At 42.1% G+C, this 17,283-nt stretch overlaps 1 protein-coding gene across 3 annotated transcripts in view; it reads right to left on the bottom strand.

Annotated features, from left to right (window-relative positions):
• The window catches only part of IQCH (IQ motif containing H), an 80,303-nt gene that overhangs the window by 23,656 nt on the left and 39,364 nt on the right, over nucleotides 1-17,283 (bottom strand). For all 3 annotated transcript variants that reach the window (XM_028705380.2, XM_077919053.1, XM_077919054.1), the window contains exons 13-15: nucleotides 16,507-16,779; nucleotides 12,760-12,951; nucleotides 630-750 (exon numbers count right to left, since the gene is read on the bottom strand). In XM_028705380.2, coding sequence (XP_028561213.2) covers nucleotides 630-750; nucleotides 12,760-12,951; nucleotides 16,507-16,779 — 586 coding nt within the window. The remainder of the gene's footprint in view (nucleotides 1-629; nucleotides 751-12,759; nucleotides 12,952-16,506; nucleotides 16,780-17,283) is intronic.

Genomic DNA, 17,283 nt, shown 5'->3' with positions numbered 1-17,283 from the left:
ATGAGATCTCGGAAGCCAAAAGGAAGAGCTGAGCAGGAGCCCCATTGGTCAGGGAATGAGATTTCCAGGATCTCCATAGATTCTTGACCCAACTTGATTCTGACTAACCAAATCTGAATTGCTAATGAAGTAAGACTAAGGAGAATATGAATTGGCTGACATAAGGTCTTCAGAAGGTTGCAGAATTCTACAGTGCAGAATTTAGAGGCTCTTTTATTGCAATAATAGCTCACTAGCCTCAGAAAAGCCACAGAACACACTAACGCCACAGCTAGCACTGTGACTTGAAGCCACAAAATGTTGCCAGTAGTCCTTTGAGATTTCTTTCTTCTCAAAGCTTCTTCTCAAGCATCTTTTGCCACCCAGGCAATTCCTAGCCATATGTCTGTTTCCATGTGTTTTCTAAAGTGTTTGTGTGGGGGGAGAGTTCAGCAGTTTCCAGCAAGGAAGCCAAGCCCATCACAACTAGGCGGAATCAAAGATGGCTGCCTACATCTTATTTTTCAACAGTTAAAACTGCAATGGGGAAATGAAAAGGGGCAGAGAAATATCTAAATGAATGAGAATGAAGTACCGGTGATATAATTATCCCTCATAGCACTTAGCAGGAACTTAGCAGTCTTATTTACCTTGACTCACAAATGTTTGGAGGAATTTTCCCCATGTAGGAAATCGTTTCTCATTGACAGCCTGAGCGTGCTGTGCTAAAAGGCCCGGCAGCTCCTGGGAGATCTTCGCCAAAGCTGGTTCCTGCAGAAACAAATTAAATAGAACCACAAGCAATTTTACTGCAGAAATGAAAACTGCTTGTGGGGTGATTAAAAACCAGGCCTCCAACAGGCTGTGTGGTTACTGTTTAACCACAGCCAGAAAGCCTTTTTTTAAATGTTTCCTTTATCTTTTTCCTTATTCTTCTTTCATCCATCTGAGAACATTTCCTCATCAAAGATACTTTCTTTTTAACCACTGATTCTATTCTTCATTTCTTTTTAGCAGAAAACTGAACAAAATAAAGAAAATGGGGAAGATGGCAGGCTACAAATATCTGTTGGTCTACCAGGTTGATGATAACTCTAATAATCCTAATAATAATAATAATAATAATAATAATAATAATAATAATATCCATTCATTAGCTCCTTATTCAGATGCATGTTCCCATTCTCTCCTGAGGGCTCACGAGGGCTCTCTATTTGGCAACAATCTACTCTGGCTTGTCTGCTGGACCCCACCAATTTGGCTAAACCTTCTGGGCATACCACTGTTGTCATTTCAGAGCACCTTGACCTTGGGTAAGGTAGCAAAACTATTATATTAAGTCACTGTGCATGAAGGAGATTCAAGGGATCAGCAGTGTGCGAGATGAGCAGCATCTAGGGATGGAAGAAGACAGAGATTTCTGTTCCAATCTGTATTCACCACCATCAATGCCATTTCCATTCTGCTGCAGTTCAGTTCCTACCAAATACAACACTGCCTCTGTCTGCTATGTAGTGTAGGTTACATAACTTATGTAACTATGTAACTTATATTTATTTCAATGTAAAGGAAACATCGAAACAGTGTAAAAAATGAGCAGCTGATTACGTATTGTTTGCGGACTTAACACAACAATGGCAACAAATACTGGTGGTATTTGCTTGACTGATTTCCATTCCTGATCACAGGAGAACGAACAATCAACCAACCAACAGAATTTTGACTTCCTTTCCTGTTTTTGTCAGTATTCTCTGACATCTGTAGCAGCAACTCAGTGGAAACATCTTCCTCCATATAACATCCATAGAACCAAACACCCACAATGTTGCATACAAGCAAGCAAGCAAGCAAGCAAGCAAGCAAGCAAGCAAGCAAGCAAGCAAAGAGAACCCAATATTAATTTCACAGCCTTCCCAACCAGATGTTTCCAGATGTTTTGTACTGGCTGTGGCTGATGGGAGTTGTAGTCCAAAACATCTGGAAGGCGTCAGATTGGGGAAGGCTGTCAAAAAGTCAGAGCGCTGAGCAAGCACATCAAGCTTAGGGACTCTGTATGTTAAAACTCCAGGTCGCTTTTCTCTAGCTGAATCATGATCACTTCTTGGCTTCCCTTGGGCCTCTTTCCTTCTGCTTCATGACCCCTTGAAATTGGAAATGTCCCATGCTCCAAAAGAGGACCAATTGCCCACTTCGCACACCAATCCCGGGACTCTGTTCTTGCTCCCCTGGACTGCAGGATGGACTAGCGAAGCATCACACTCATTTCTTTTCCTTGCTAGACAGGGTTTCTCTTCGTTTTTAAATGCTGTGTTTTAAATGCACTGTATGTGGAGGCAACGGCTTCTCTTAATAACACACCAGAAAGTAAAACTGCTCTGTTGTGTTTGCCAAAAGGCAGTTTGTGAATTCTGAACACAAATGAACATCTTTGAGTCTCAGCCTGGGAACAAATTACCTTTCCCTGAAGCATATGGTTTAACTCACTTGCTGAAGATATCTAATGCCTGCAAAGCAGAGAGAGCTTGAGAAGCTAGCCTTAAAAGAAGCATCTGCAACAACTACAGGAGAAGCACTCCAAGACATTAGAGACATGTCAGCCTATCCTTCATCCCAGACAAACTGGTAGAAAGAATGATTTATGCTAACACTGTTAAACACACAAACATATATAGAAGAACAAGCCTTGTTGATAAAAAATCAGCATGGCTTTTGAAAGGGAAGGTTTGGCCCAATCAACTTTTTAGATTTCTTTGGGAGTGTCATCAACCTTTGCTCTGGAAGATACTGTATATTTGGATTTTAAAAAAACAACATTTGAGAAAGGTATTATTCTTACATTATATTCTTCATGCGTACAGAAAGCCTGATGGTGCCTATAAGGGCACCAGTGCCAACAGCTACTACTGGCAACTAATACTGGAGAGTCCCCTAAAAGCCACTGGCTTGCTCCAAACTTCTAGCAAAGAGAGAAGGTGTCGGGTATCTGTATACACTGAGGGAGGATTTGCTAATAAGTTATAGATTCCAATGCCATAGCAGTAGCACTGAACCAGCTGAAAAGCACCATATAGACAAGAGAGGGAAGAATGAATGGCTTGTGCTTTTCTTTCATGTATAACTAATTTAAGAACTAGTGAGAACTAATGATTTCCCATATTGGGGGAGGGGATTGCTTGGTCCACATAAATTTTCTCTTCATTGATTAATGCTAGCAAGATGCTCTATCTACAAATCAATAGGTACCATTAAGTTGCTTCTGTCTTATTTTCAGCGCACTAGATAAAGCCATTCCCTCTAGTCACTCTGGGCTGAATCCCAATGCATATATTTGCTTCTAATCAGGGGGTTGGGGAAAGAGAGAAAATCAGATCCTTGCATTGCATAGTGGCTGTTGAAGTTGCTTTTGCTTCACAGTTACAGTACCCAGTGCCAATACTGATGTCACATCCTATGAGACTAACAGGTTTCTTGAAGAGCACTGGACCAGGGAGATCTGGGAGGAGATATGATAGCCTTCTTCATATATATATATATATATATATATATATATATATATATATATATATATAAAGGGCTGTCATACTGAAGAGGGAATAAGCTTGTTTTCTCCTGCCCCAGAGGCTAAGATCCAAACCAAGGCCTTCAAGTTACAAGATATGAGATTCTGATGAAACATCAGAAAAAACTTTCTGAAAGTAAGAGCTGTTTGACAGTGGAACAGACTTCCACAAGAGATGGTGGACTTTTCTTCCTTGCAGGTTTCTAAGCAGAGGTTAGATGGCTGTCTGCTATGAAATTCCTGCATTGTAGGGGTTGGACTAGATAGCCCTTCCAACTCTACAATTCATTGATTCTATGTTTCTAAGCTAATTACCATCTCCCACCTAACCTCAGGTCACACACATGTGGTGAACAAAAAATGAAAGGAAAGCCTAATTGTTCTTCAGGAATGGATGAATCTATCAATTTTGATTTCTCATTTTTCCAGTGTGAAGTTCTGTTCACCCCATCTCCACATAAGTTTGTGATTTTTTTTTAAAGTCCTCATGAAAATTTGTCAACATTGAAGTGAGCATTTCTCCTACTTTACATATATTTGCTTGCTTTATTTGCAAGCACTTTTCCCAAACGTAATGCATTTTTAATATATTATTTTCACTAATATATGCATTTTTATGCAGGTACATTTGTCCCTAACGTATCATTTGGAAGGAGAACTACACTGCAAAATTCGGAAAAGTGCACATTTCAAAGTGTACGTTGTGTATTCTTTCAGGAAGCGTGAATTAGGTAGGCTTGCATTAAAATGTGAACCAGACTGAATTTATCTCCCATCACTACTATTCACAGGAAAAGTGAGAGAACAAAGTGTAAAGCGATCCTGGCGGTTGTACTTTTTCCCCCAGATGGGTTTATTCATCTCCCAACTTCTGAGCTCTTACCACTGTTTAAAGTTCTCCCCAGAACCCCAAGGACTGAAAAAGTACTTAGCTGAAAAATCCACTTCCCAGTCAAAAGTTGTCTCTCATGGTTTCAGCCACTGGGTTTAAGAAAAAGCTTATTGTGAGGCACACTGAAATGGAAACGCTGTTGGGTTCCTTCCGCTACACACACACATGCACACACCATCCAGCAGTTTGCAAGTACTTTAGAATTTGTTTCGTTGCTTGGGGGGGATGGGGTGTTACTTTCTGGTGCTGCAATCTACGCAAAAGAACAAAAATGCTGGAAAATGTTTTTGGAAGCGATCAATCGCCTGCCACACTTACTTAGAATTCAAATGCCGCTTTTAGGGCTGAATGCTTGAGTGTGCAACTGCAAATTTTAAAATTAAAAAAGTCCCGATTTTGCCTTTCATGAGAGACATTCTTTTGGAAGGTAACATCATGTAAAACAGCTGCCATTACCAAGTCACGCAAATGGTTTTTGTATGTAAAATGGCTTTGTAAAATATTTGCTCCATCTGCTGAAAGTAGCAAAAGACAATTTTCCCCGATACCTAAGGGCCCATTTCAGCTGGATGGCAAGCGATTCGCCGGGGTAGCGCCTTGCATTATGTCGAATGGCGAGAACACTCCACAGAACTCTCCACTTATGCGGTATTATCTCCTCTCTGCTTCTTGAGAGGCCTGTCCCTCATTACCGTGGCCCGTCGCTCTGGATCAACGCACAGGCCGAGGGGCTGCTTTGGGCTGAAGAGGGCCTTTGTCAAAGCGAGGCACATATGCTGCGCTTCAACAGCGGACCGCCAAGCAGCCACTCGCCTCGACTATTAGAACAAGGAGGTTAGCCCTCTTTCAACTTTCCACCACTTAAACTGCTGCTCCCGTTTTCTCCACACCACATGGGTCACGCTATTCTCTTCTGGCTCGCTGTGCTCGCCAAGGATTTCAGTACGTACAATTAATCAATCCCTTTTCATTCTGAATTTGGCCACACACACAAAGCCTAGAGAACATTGTTCTAGCCCCAAACAACCCCCTGCAGCTCCAGGCTTCATTGTGGAGAGATCTCTCCATTTAGAAGCACATGGCTGCCTTGTGCCCTGAACCACGTCAACATCTGTTAACAGGCCAATAAAAACAAACAAACTAGAATGGGGGGGGGACTGTGTTCCCCCTCCCCAAATCCAAGCCCAATGAAGGAGCTACATAGGGACCGCAGGGGATCTTTTCGGGGGGTGGGGTGGTGGACAGATATATGTCACAAAAATTGGGATCAACCCAATGTTTTTAAATAAAGGCAATATACTAAAACACACACAGGACAACTTTGTAGTGTTGTAAAGAAATATCACATATTTATACAATTTCATTCATTCATTCATTCTATTGTTGCTGCTTTTTGTTTTTAGCAAAGCAATCGGCCTGGACAATTTATTTTGCTAAGGTGCTTAAAATTATGCCATGCCTAGATACAGACCTGGTCAGATTTCATTTCTTTAATAATGTGTAATAGGCATTTTTCTTTAAACAGGGAACACTTGTTAATACTCAAAAGCTATTGTCACTATACATACTTATTTCTTTTTATAAAAACTCCCTTCCCCAAACAATAATGCAGAATTTAAGATTTTTTTATTTGTTGAACAAACAGAAACTAGGAAGGCCAGAGTGCAAAGGGCACACCCCTCCCTATTTATTTTGAATTGTCTTGTACAGTTGCACCCATGCAAAGTGTGGTTTTGCCCTTGTCTTGCCACTGAAGTGCAAAGTGGGATCAAGAACAAACATGAAATCTTCTTTCAGGCTGCTGGGATTGAACATTCTCCAAATACTTCCATTTTTTTAAAAAACGACAGCACCAAAAACATAATTTTAAATAATTTATTCCCTGATGTTATGTTCTATTTTTTTTATTTACTTCTGAGAGGAAGTCTACAAATGCTAAAATAGAATAAAAATTAAGTCCTTGGAAATTCACAGGAGCCCCCTGTTAATTGTTAGGTATTGAGTTTATTGTTACTGTTGTATTAACTGCTGAGATAGATGAGTTTCAAATACCCCTGCCTAATCCCAAAATAAAACAAAAAAATCACCCTTTGTAGCAATACACTGTTGAAATCTGCATTCATTTTTAGCCTGCCTCTGCTTCTTTGAATTTAGCAGAATAAACATTTTAATATAATCTACAGAGGCACTTTATGGCATGTGATAACACTGACAAATTCCAGATTTTCTTTCGTGATCTTGCTTTATTCTCCTCATCTCTGCGCGGTTACTGCTAAAAACTGGCAGTTAAATTCAATTGATTCAAAATATTCTGAATCCATATGGCCTAAAACCCTGAAGCTTGAAGCTCTGATATTGCCTCACTGCTGTTTTGTAGCATTTGCAAAGACTTCAGTCCCCAGATGGTAGAAGTAACATTTAAACCTCCTTTTCTCTGCTTTGTACAATAGACCTTGGCATCATTTCAACTGTTTACTCCGGTAATTAACAGCACTGATACCACAACAATTACAACTCCTACAATCTTAACACAATAATGCTATGAATTAGTGAGAGCTAATGGCTGGAAGGTATAGTGGTTCCAGACTGCGAGATCCGTGCATTTTCCCCGAATAAAATAAAAGGTACCAAACAGCACGGCTCGCGGTAGACAATGATTACCTAGTAATTAGTTTACACAAAGCTTCCTATTTAATGGCAAAACGCTGTAATTAACGCGTGACAGAAAATCAAAGGGTGCTTTGTAAGCATATGAAAAATTAACACCGCAGGCCCATAGCTTTATGTACTGATTAGAAGAATATTAAATCAATAGGACATGCAAACCAACAGCTTGCATATCTGATTATTGTAGGTCCTAGGAATTTAACCAAGGGACATAATAAAATAACAAGACACAACAATTAAGGAATCAGGGAATCACCTGAAACCCAAACACTGGTAGCCACATTAAATATAATAACCGACTGAGCAAGAGCATCACAGCTTGTTCTCTGATGTAATAGGTAAACACAACTTGATATCCCGTCGATGGCTATATAGTTTAGAGACTAGTGGAGACCTCTTCTGCTAGCCAATATAATTTTAACATCCACTATTAAGCTACATGACATTCGGAAAGAGCTATCAAAATACTGCTGCTGCAAATGGCGTTTCTTTTATTTCAGATCATAATCGGTCTGGAAGACCATGTTCCCTATGTAACAATTATTACATAAACTCTGTTGTGATAGCTGGGGGTCACAAACCAGCAGCATCTCTAGAAACATAAACCACAATGCTGCCTCTGGGTGGGTGGGATCCAAAACACATTCCTTCCCCTTCCCTGAGCCCATTCCTGGCCAGGGGTCGGGTATACACACGCAATTCAGGAACCAACTTTATGAAATGGAGGGAGGATGTAAGTCAGTTTTCCCTGATGCTGGTTTATGGGTTCATGTGAAAGCCCTGCTGAAAGTTCTTTCAGGGCACACTTGTCCCCATTCCTTCTATCAGAGAATGGCTGAGGACACAAGTCCAGTGCCCATATGGAGCCCACCCTTATTTGTTATCAGTCTTACTCAAGAGGAACATGGCGAGCTGCCTTACACTGAGTCAGACCATTGGTCCATCTAGCTCAGAACTCTATACAATGGCTTGCAGTGGCTGGCCAGGATTTCAGAGAGGGATTCTCTCCCAGCCCTACCTGGAGATGCTGGGGATTGAAGCTGGAACCTTCTGCATGCAAAGCAGATGCTCTACCGCTACCACTGAGCTGCAGCCCTTCCCCTAGCAGAGGGAGTTGGGTAGGACCACACAGTTGTTTGCTTCTTGCATTTAAATTAATGAAGTTACCCTTGAGGGGTGGAGTAGTTGCATGCAAGCACAGAAACTCCCATATTCCTGAAAAGTGGTCAAGCAAAGGTTTGCAAGGCATATTTTAACGATCTAGGTCCTGATAATGAAATAACAAGCACTTTCAACACCATAAAAAACCCATAAGAAACGTCTTGCTGGATCTGAGCCCAGGGTCTATCTGGTCAACATTGTTTCCAGAAGCAGATGGTCCAATGGACCCTTTGGAACATCACAAGCAGGGCGTGGAAGTGATGACCTTCGCACACACCTCGCTGCTTCTTTCAAACATTTGCTGGTGGGGTGCCAGTTTCTTCAGCTCCTAGTTCTTCTCAAAACATCTTCCATGACAAAAGATGCACAGCTTTCCACAGACTATAGCTTTGTGTTGTTTTTTCAAGAAATGGGATGACCTTCCTTGTGTCCAGGTGCTTTGTGATGGGCAATCCCATTAATGCCACTTGAGAGCTTAAGGGGTGGAGATGTATAGCTCAACTAAAAGTTAGTCAACCAGTAGTTGGTAGGAAAATTATTGATGTTTTTTAACTACACGTAAGTCTTTAGAATGGTTGGTTATGTGTGTTGATCTGAGGGCACAAGCATTGGGGAGTGTGTTGACTTGACTGGAGATGATTCAAATTGCCACATAAGCTCTTGAACAACTAACATCCTCAGGATTTCTCTTGAACTCACAGAAAGTTTCAGAGGAGATTACTGTGATGACTGTATGTACTGAATGGAATGGTCAACATCCTGGTCTGGAGGATCCAACAATTAGGACTCCATTTTTACATGGAATAGACACTCAGTATAAACTCCGGTAAACCACATTATGTTTAATCGGTTGCCCTACTACATACCAATGAAGGAAAAACCTTGGGATCGTATCATAAACCGCTATGCAAATGATGCTATTTGTAAGTATTAACATAATTTAGTGCTTAGAGTCATATTCTCGTTTCTAATAACTCTACCGGAATGGAGAGTCTTTTGCCATGTACTCCTAGCCTGCAGGATAGTCTTTCATCACAAAGCTGAATTTTTTAATAACCTGCCAGCATATGTTTGGTAACGTGGCAGCTTAAGTCGATGACACAATGTCTTCATTATCGAAAGCAGGTCTCCATACTGTAATAGGACATTAAAGCATGCCTGTGCTCATAAACTAATGCTTTGATGTCTAAATGCAGGAGCATTACAAGAGCATTCAGTAACAAAGGAGGATTCTAATCCTCTGCACTCAGTGGAAACATTCAATGGAGACTGCAATTCGTTTCTAAATATGAAAGACTGGTGCTGTTGAAAAGGCAGGGCTGAGATCTAAAAGGTGAGAAATGGTGATATATTATTTGGAACGGGGAGGGGAGATGCTCTCAAGGAGTTTGATCAAATTGCTTGCAGTCTTTCTCCCTATTATATGTGTACTGTGACACTTCACGGGAATAACACCAATGGGTCAAATGCAGCATAACAGGGCACTCAGGGCCACTCCAGACTGTTGTTTTTTGTGCGTGCATATCCTGCAACATGGCACTGATGCACAACAATAGTGCATTTGTGGTCTTTGTACTAGATCAAGCTTCCTCAACCTCAGCCCTCCAGATGTTTTGGCCTACAACTCCCATGATCCCTAGCTAGCAGGACCAGTGGTCAGGGATGATGGGAATTGTAGTCTCAGGTTGAGGTTGTAGGTTGAGGATGCCTGTACTAGATCGTCTACACACCATTCAGCTTTATTAGCTGCTCCACAATGCCTCCCCAATGTTACTGCATTATTTGTTGCTGATGGCAGCACTCTAGCAACAGTGGCGGAACTTCATGCTCCAGCACCAGGGGGGGGGAGCAGGCGGGGCTGGGGCTGGCGCACGTCCTGGGGGCGTGGCGCGTTGCCTGCAGGGGTGTGGCGCCCAGCGCAGGTGGCCGCAATGGCACCCTGCTGGGATCGCGCTGCTGGGGGCGGTGTGCTCCCCCCTACTCCTCTTCCTCTGCCACTGTCTAGCAACACAAGTGGAACAACCCCCCCAAAAAAACCCCCCCACACAAACTGTGATAGAAAAAGGTTATAGGATTTCAGCAGGAGACCAACATTGCTTGGAAATAAAGAAGTATGACCACATTGAAACTTTTGATGATATGAACATTATTGAGGATTGTGCATAATTGCTCTGAAACCATCATCTGAGTACAAATCATCATAAATGCACAATAAAAAGAGATGTGTGGAGGGTCTTCACACTGGGGTGTAGTGCCAAAATGAATAGGTTGCAACAAGTATGCTTCTGAATACTAGTTTTGGAAACTACAGGAGGGGATAACACTTGCACTAACGTCCTGCTTGCAGGCATCCATGTGGCTACTCTTAGAACTAGATGGGCTACTAGCCTGATCCAGCAGCAAGGGTAACTCCCTAAGTATTTATTTGGCACCCTCCCTCCTCTCACCTTCCGTTATGTGCATGCTCTCAAGTGCTCCACATCATAGTTGCAGTAACTCAATCACCTGTCTGGCACCATAGCCCAATAGATTATGAGCATGGAACCTTGGCTTTAACCCTACCTATAATCACCCCTCGTTCATTCTAATGATGGAATCAAACTGGAAGTTTAAGATGCAAATTATTGCCCCATTGAAATGAATGGGGGCCCCTGTACAGCCTGTAAAAGATCTGTGAGTGCATCTGATCATACACAGAGACCTGTAGATCAAGGTGAAACAAGTTATTTAACCTTTGTTTCATCTCTGTTCCTAAATGGATTTTAACTGGATGATTTTAGTTTAGAGACTTCTCAGTTTGGGACTATAAGTTTTCAGCAAAGCAATTCATTACACCAACATGTAAGATTTCTCACCTGCCCTTCACCAGAAAGTCCCAAAGTGGGTTGCAGCAATACAATTAAAAAGAAAAGTAAAGGAAGCTAAACAGTTTGTATACAATTATAAAAAAACACAAATAATTCGAAGCAAAAGGATCATCAGGTTGATTAACCCAAACAGAAGAAATACCAAAAAATAAAAAATAAAAATTAACTGTCAAAGACTAGGGTAAAGAGGTATTTTCAGCATACTACAGAACTATGTGATGAAAACATTAGATACACCTCTGTGAGAACAGAGTTCTACAATGTAGGGACTGCCACAGAGAAGGTCCTCTTCAAGGCTACCATTCCCCAAACTTCTGAGGGCAATGGAACTACCAAGAGGGCCCTCTCTGTTGATCTCAACACCTGAAAGCATAAGAAGTGAAGGCGGTGGTCTTTCAGATATTTGGAACCTAAGTTGTTCATGGCTGTAAACACCAATGTGAGCCCCTTAAATTAGCAAACAGTGCAGCTGTTTCAAAATAGGAATTACATGAGCTCTAAATGGAACCCTGGCCAGTAATCTGGCTGCTGAATTTTGCACATGTTGAAACTTCTGAATCATCTTCAATGGCAGCCCCATGTTGAGAGTATTGCAATAATCCAATCTAGAAGTTATCAAAGCATGGAGCTCAGTGGCCAAGTCATCTCTGTCCAAGAGGAAATCATAGCTGTCAAACCAGCCACAGCTGGAAACAGGCACTCCTTGTCATGGAGACTACTTGAGCCTCCAGTAGCATTGTTGGATTCAGGAGTGCACCCAGACTAAATAAAAAATGGCACAAAGGGAGAGTTCTGGCTTGCCACCATGCGAACAAGGTGCTGGAATAGATGGGCCATTGGGCTGATTCAGCAAACTCCTGTTATGTTCTTGTGGTTTTATGTGGGAATATGCAAGAGATTATTCTGGCCCAAGCTTGGCAAGAAGAAAGCGCAGAACAGAAAGAACTTCTAAAGCCTGATTAGTTTCAAGAAGCCATGAGTATGAAAACCACTGCAACACCCTAGATATACACAAGGTGGGGTAAGCCTAATGAAAATGTGCTTTGCAGAGACAATCTGGAGTGTAGCAACAGTCACTAATCCAAAGAAAGAGAATGTGAAAGTACAGAAGTGACTGCACACTGTGGTTCATGGCTAGAATGGGATGCTTTTCTCATGAAGAGACTATAAAATGGGTTAAGGTGCTTCAGTTAAGAGAACAGATGGGAAGGAAGGTAACTCATGGGTGTCTTTGATAAAATGAACAATGATTGGTCTTATGTATATTCATCCTGTCCCAAAGGCATGTTACAATACACACTACACTGAGATGACCCCAGTGAAGATTTTACTAAGATAAAAAGTAACTTGTCCATGCCAGCTTTTACCTTTAAAGTCCTAAGCAACTATGCCCCCAAATTAACTGGCAATGAATTTTTAACAAGTGTTCCCTATTTCATACAGGACAGTTTAGGTGCCTCTCTCCCCTTGGAACTCCTAAGACCTGCGATGTGCCAGGTACCTCTACCTTCTGAGGCTATGTTGACACCTTCAAAGTAGCTCAGCTTCTCCTATTGCACATAAAATATGAACTCCAGGAGGCACTGGGTAAACTTCAAAAGTGAAAGACACCTGAAAATGACTGATGGACTTACTTGTGCCCACTGCAACTTCCATATCTCAGGGCCGTATCTACGAATCTCCCTCTGAAGCCAGGGGTAGCATTTGAGGTGCTCGGAGATGTCACAGAATGCTGTGCCATTTCCCTCAAAGTCGCTGTCCACTTTGAACACCCAGCGTTTCACTTCTGGGTAGTCAATTATCAGCTGACTGATGACTTCAAGCATCTAGGAAACACACACACAAGGTTTTCAGTTAAATCCGAATGGATGTCATCTTAGCCACTCTCCACCTGAAACTGATCGCCACATTTTCTTACAGATGTATAAGACGCAGGTGAGACTACAGGGACAGTTTGAGCGGGGAGGAAAAGCCCACAAAGCACTGTATTTGTGTAATGACAACGAAGACTATACTTGAGCTTTGTATTATTTATCCTTTTTTAAACTAGATGGTTCTAAAAATACCCTTTTCTATCTTGAGGCTTCATTGTTGGTGGGTTTGACTGTAACTGCAGAATAGAATGGCTCAGGAAGTATTTGTTACAACAGCCATTCCAAAGCACTTTTTATTATTTGAACTTCAATCACAAATGGAATTATTATTTGTTTGCTCTGTGTCCTGTTATTTGTTGCTTTTGAAAGCCCAATAAATGGGTTTTCTGTTGACGACTCCCCTACAGAAATGAAATGGATCGATAGTATTGTAAAGATTGCACCAACGGAAAGAGTTATGAGGTATCTTTAAGTGAAAATTGAACTGTGCCTTAAATTATTGTCATCTTCCTTTGATTATTTAACGCCTCGCATCAATATTTCCTGCTGTAACAAAAACAATCTGAAACAAATTGAAAGGGGAGCTAATGTGTACGATGGTTTGGAGGGTACCATTTATAGAGAAGCAATATTAAAGCCAACACTTGGGGCAAGTCTAAGCCTGTGAGATTTGTAATGTTGTGGCTCATTTTGACTACGAGTTGACCTTCTGCCATCTGCTTCTGCATTTAGCGCATGGTTAAGGGATGCAGCCACTCTGCTGTGGATGTCTGACCCCATGAAATGGTCAGTGTGCAGGTGTTTTCTCTGTAAGCAAACTGAATTCTTACAATTCTGGTACAAATTGTACCCCACCTGCCATCAATGTCCCACCCAATGAGGGTGCAAATGCAACCTCTTTGAGCACTTGTCCCTCTAAGTGTTGACAAGCCAATTCCAGCTTCATTTCCTGTCTTGGTTGCTCATCCTCAGCTCTGCCTTGTTTATTGCCCTGTCATTCTACCCCAACCTGAGCCTACACATCCTCCTCTCTGGGCAGATCAGTCCTGCTTTTCACACCTCTATGTTTCCTTAGAGAGAGTGTGTGTGTGTTTAGTGTATACCAAATAGATTTGATGTGTATCTCAGATACCTTAAGTCAGCACTAAGATGAAGGAAACATTTAGTACAGAAAAGGTATTATTGCCTCATTCTGCGCACTGGTGATGTGCTCTGCCTGCCATCTGTAATATGCAATAGATTTGGTTATCTTTCGTTATTTACAAGCCATTGTTTAAAATGGCTCTTCTGAAAACCAGCAGCATTCATAAATCAAAGAGTAATCACAACCTCCCCAAAATCATAATGATTCATATCAATGACAAGCAAAGAACTATTGATTCTTGCCCTTGGAAGATATAAAACAGGGTGCGATTTTCAAATTGCAACACAAAGAGGCAGTGTTCTTGTTTCCAAGGAGCTTTCTGTGTTCAGAACTGTCTAGGGAACGTTTACATGAACCAAATTAGGAGTGAGTGCTGAAATAAAATTTCATAGCTACTGATACTCCTGAGTGTTTCAAGACTTGGAAGCCACCATGAACTGGCCCTATATTAAAGAACAATGGCTTGCATCAGATTTGATCCATGTTTATCAAGTAATTTGGTGGTGCAATTTGCATTCATGCATAACAGGGATGGAAAGCCTGTGGTCACCAGAGGTTGTTGGACTACAGCTCCCATCACCCCTGACCACTGGCCATGCTGGCATGAGCTGTAGTTCATCAACAGCTAGAGAGCCACAAGTTCTCCATCCCTGGTATATGGTTCGCTTGCAATTATTTAGCAATCATGGTTGATGCCCCAGAACACTCCTATGCTCCATCAGTATGCATTTACCGAGTTCCCATTGTCTTTAGCTCTTTGCTAACTTGGCTTTGCTAATTGCTGTGGACTCAGGTGAATTCTGGGAGTATTCCTACATCCCAAGACATTGTATTGCCTTTGACTGCCAGATAGGGCCATAGACCTGACCTGACCCAATAATCTTGTCACCACCAATGCAAAAACTGGAAAATATTTTAGTCCAGGGATAATTTACATGCATCAAATTACAAACAGAAGATGAATATGCAACATTGATCTCCGAGATTGACAGGCAGGAGTATGCCTGGCGGCTGGCATAAAATGCTCAGATCCCTTTCATCTAGTGTTGCCTGTTCAACAGAGCATAAGCTCTCTTCTGCACTTCAGGCTCCTGCTTTCAGTATGAGCCTGGATCAGACCATAACTGAATTCAGCTATGGCTGCACACGGCCCAGCCTGGCCATGGCATCTGGGAAATTCTCCCCTAGAAAATGGGAAGGAGGTTCAATACATGGGGGCTGCGAGCAAGCAAGCCTTCTTAGTGGCTGCACCTTTTCTTTGGAGGCCCAGTTCTCAAAAGCAAACTATGTTGTGGAAACTGATCAAAATGGTACCATATAGAGGCAGCTGCATAGTGGAAGCAGTTTTGGTTGAAGCAGCTTCCCCACATGCAGGTTGAGGAATTGCACATGCAATTGCCTCAAACATCTGGTTAGTTACTTGGAGCTGCCCCCCCCCCCGGCACTTATGTTTTAATTGGTTAGCACAACCTTATTCATATGTATGAGCTGGGGGCACAGTTCAGGAAATTTACTGAATGCTGTTGTACAGACCGATGCTAATGCAAACACTAGCAAATGGCAACGACTACCGCAATCCTAAGCACAGATACTTGAAAGAACATCCCGTGAATTTCCAAAGAACTGACTTCCAAATAAATGTGTTCAGCAATAAAAAGGTGCCAGGCTCTAATGCACAAGCCAGACTGGTCTCATTGAAGTCATGCAAGAGGTTCAAGGGTTGTAATATATCAACGGTTGGATGTGGGCCAGCAAGACCAGAGTTCAAATCTCCATTCAGCCATAAGGAGGCAATGTGGTGCAGTGGTTAAAGTGTCAGACTAGGATCTAGGAGACCAGGGGTTAAACCTCCACTCAGTCATGAAGTTCATTGGGTGACCATGGGTCTCTCAGTGTAATCTTACGGTGAAGGGCAGGTAATAAACAAACAAACAAACAAACAAACAAAATGATAACCTACCTCACATGGCAGTTGTGAGAATAAAATAGGGAGGAGGAGAACCATTTATGCTACCCTGAGCTCCATAGAGGAAAGGTGGGATATAAATGGGTAGGGTAGGGTAGGGTAGGGTAGGGTAGGGTAGGGTAGGGTAGGGTAGGGTAAGGTAAGGTAAGGTAAGATAAGATAAGATGATAAGATAATTGAATAATAAATAAAATAAACCTCACTGGCAAAGACATTAATATCCCACTCATAAATCCTAGGGCTGGTCCCTGGCACTGAAAACAGTTTCCAGGACGCAGTCCTTATGATCCCTTGGTGTGAGTGAAGACTTCACCTTCAAAGTAAGATTTGACTGGGGACAACCAGATGTTTGAATGGCCCAGGTTCTCCTAGTCACCAAAACTGCCACCAGTCTTACCTGCTGCCTGCTGTAGATGTCATAATGCCCTGGGGGTACTGGCACACAAGCAGCTGCAAACACCCTTTTGCTTCCTGACTTGGAACTGTAGAGCTGAGCTACTTCCGGGGTGGGACCTAAAATGGGCACATTCAGCTCATCAGCCACTGCCAGGTCATCTTGGCTTAGAAGCCCTCCGACAATGTAGGCGTCTGTGCCCTGGATCAGCTTCTTGATCCTTTTGATGGTCTTGGGGCTGTACTTCAAGAAGGTAGCCAGGGACATGGGGCGGTTCTGTATGAAGATCACATTAGTCTCGTTAAGAGGTGCTCCTTCGCTTTCTTCCGCGGAGCTAATTTATAATGTTGAGTGCAATAAATACATTATTAATAGCAGGCTGGGTTATGACCTATCCTGTAGCGTAGCAGTTTAAATTGATAAAAGCTGTTGGGGTGAGGCTCCATAATCGCTCACATCTTTAGTGTGTCGGAAATGGGCTCGCTGGGAATAGAACTAATTACTACACATCTGTATTTATTTGATCCACACGGAATTCTCCTTCTGTCACTTGGAAGAGAGGCTTGCGGCCTTTGGATAACGGTGATTCATCTCAACACTTCTGGCACGGGTTGACTCTACTGTGTCAGGGGGGAGAAATCAATACAAAAAAATGAAGAAGACCCACTCCCACAGCTGGGCAATATTTCACTTTATGAGGAGCAGCATCTTAAACGGTTCTTTCAGAACAAAACATTCTCAAGTTACAAAACACCTTTGCAGATCACATGCCGTTCTGTG

This window comes from Podarcis muralis, chromosome 14, assembly GCF_964188315.1.
Source record: "Podarcis muralis chromosome 14, rPodMur119.hap1.1, whole genome shotgun sequence".
In the NCBI taxonomy this organism is placed as follows: domain Eukaryota; kingdom Metazoa; phylum Chordata; class Lepidosauria; order Squamata; family Lacertidae; genus Podarcis; species Podarcis muralis.
This window is presented reverse-complemented; position numbering and strand designations above follow the sequence as displayed.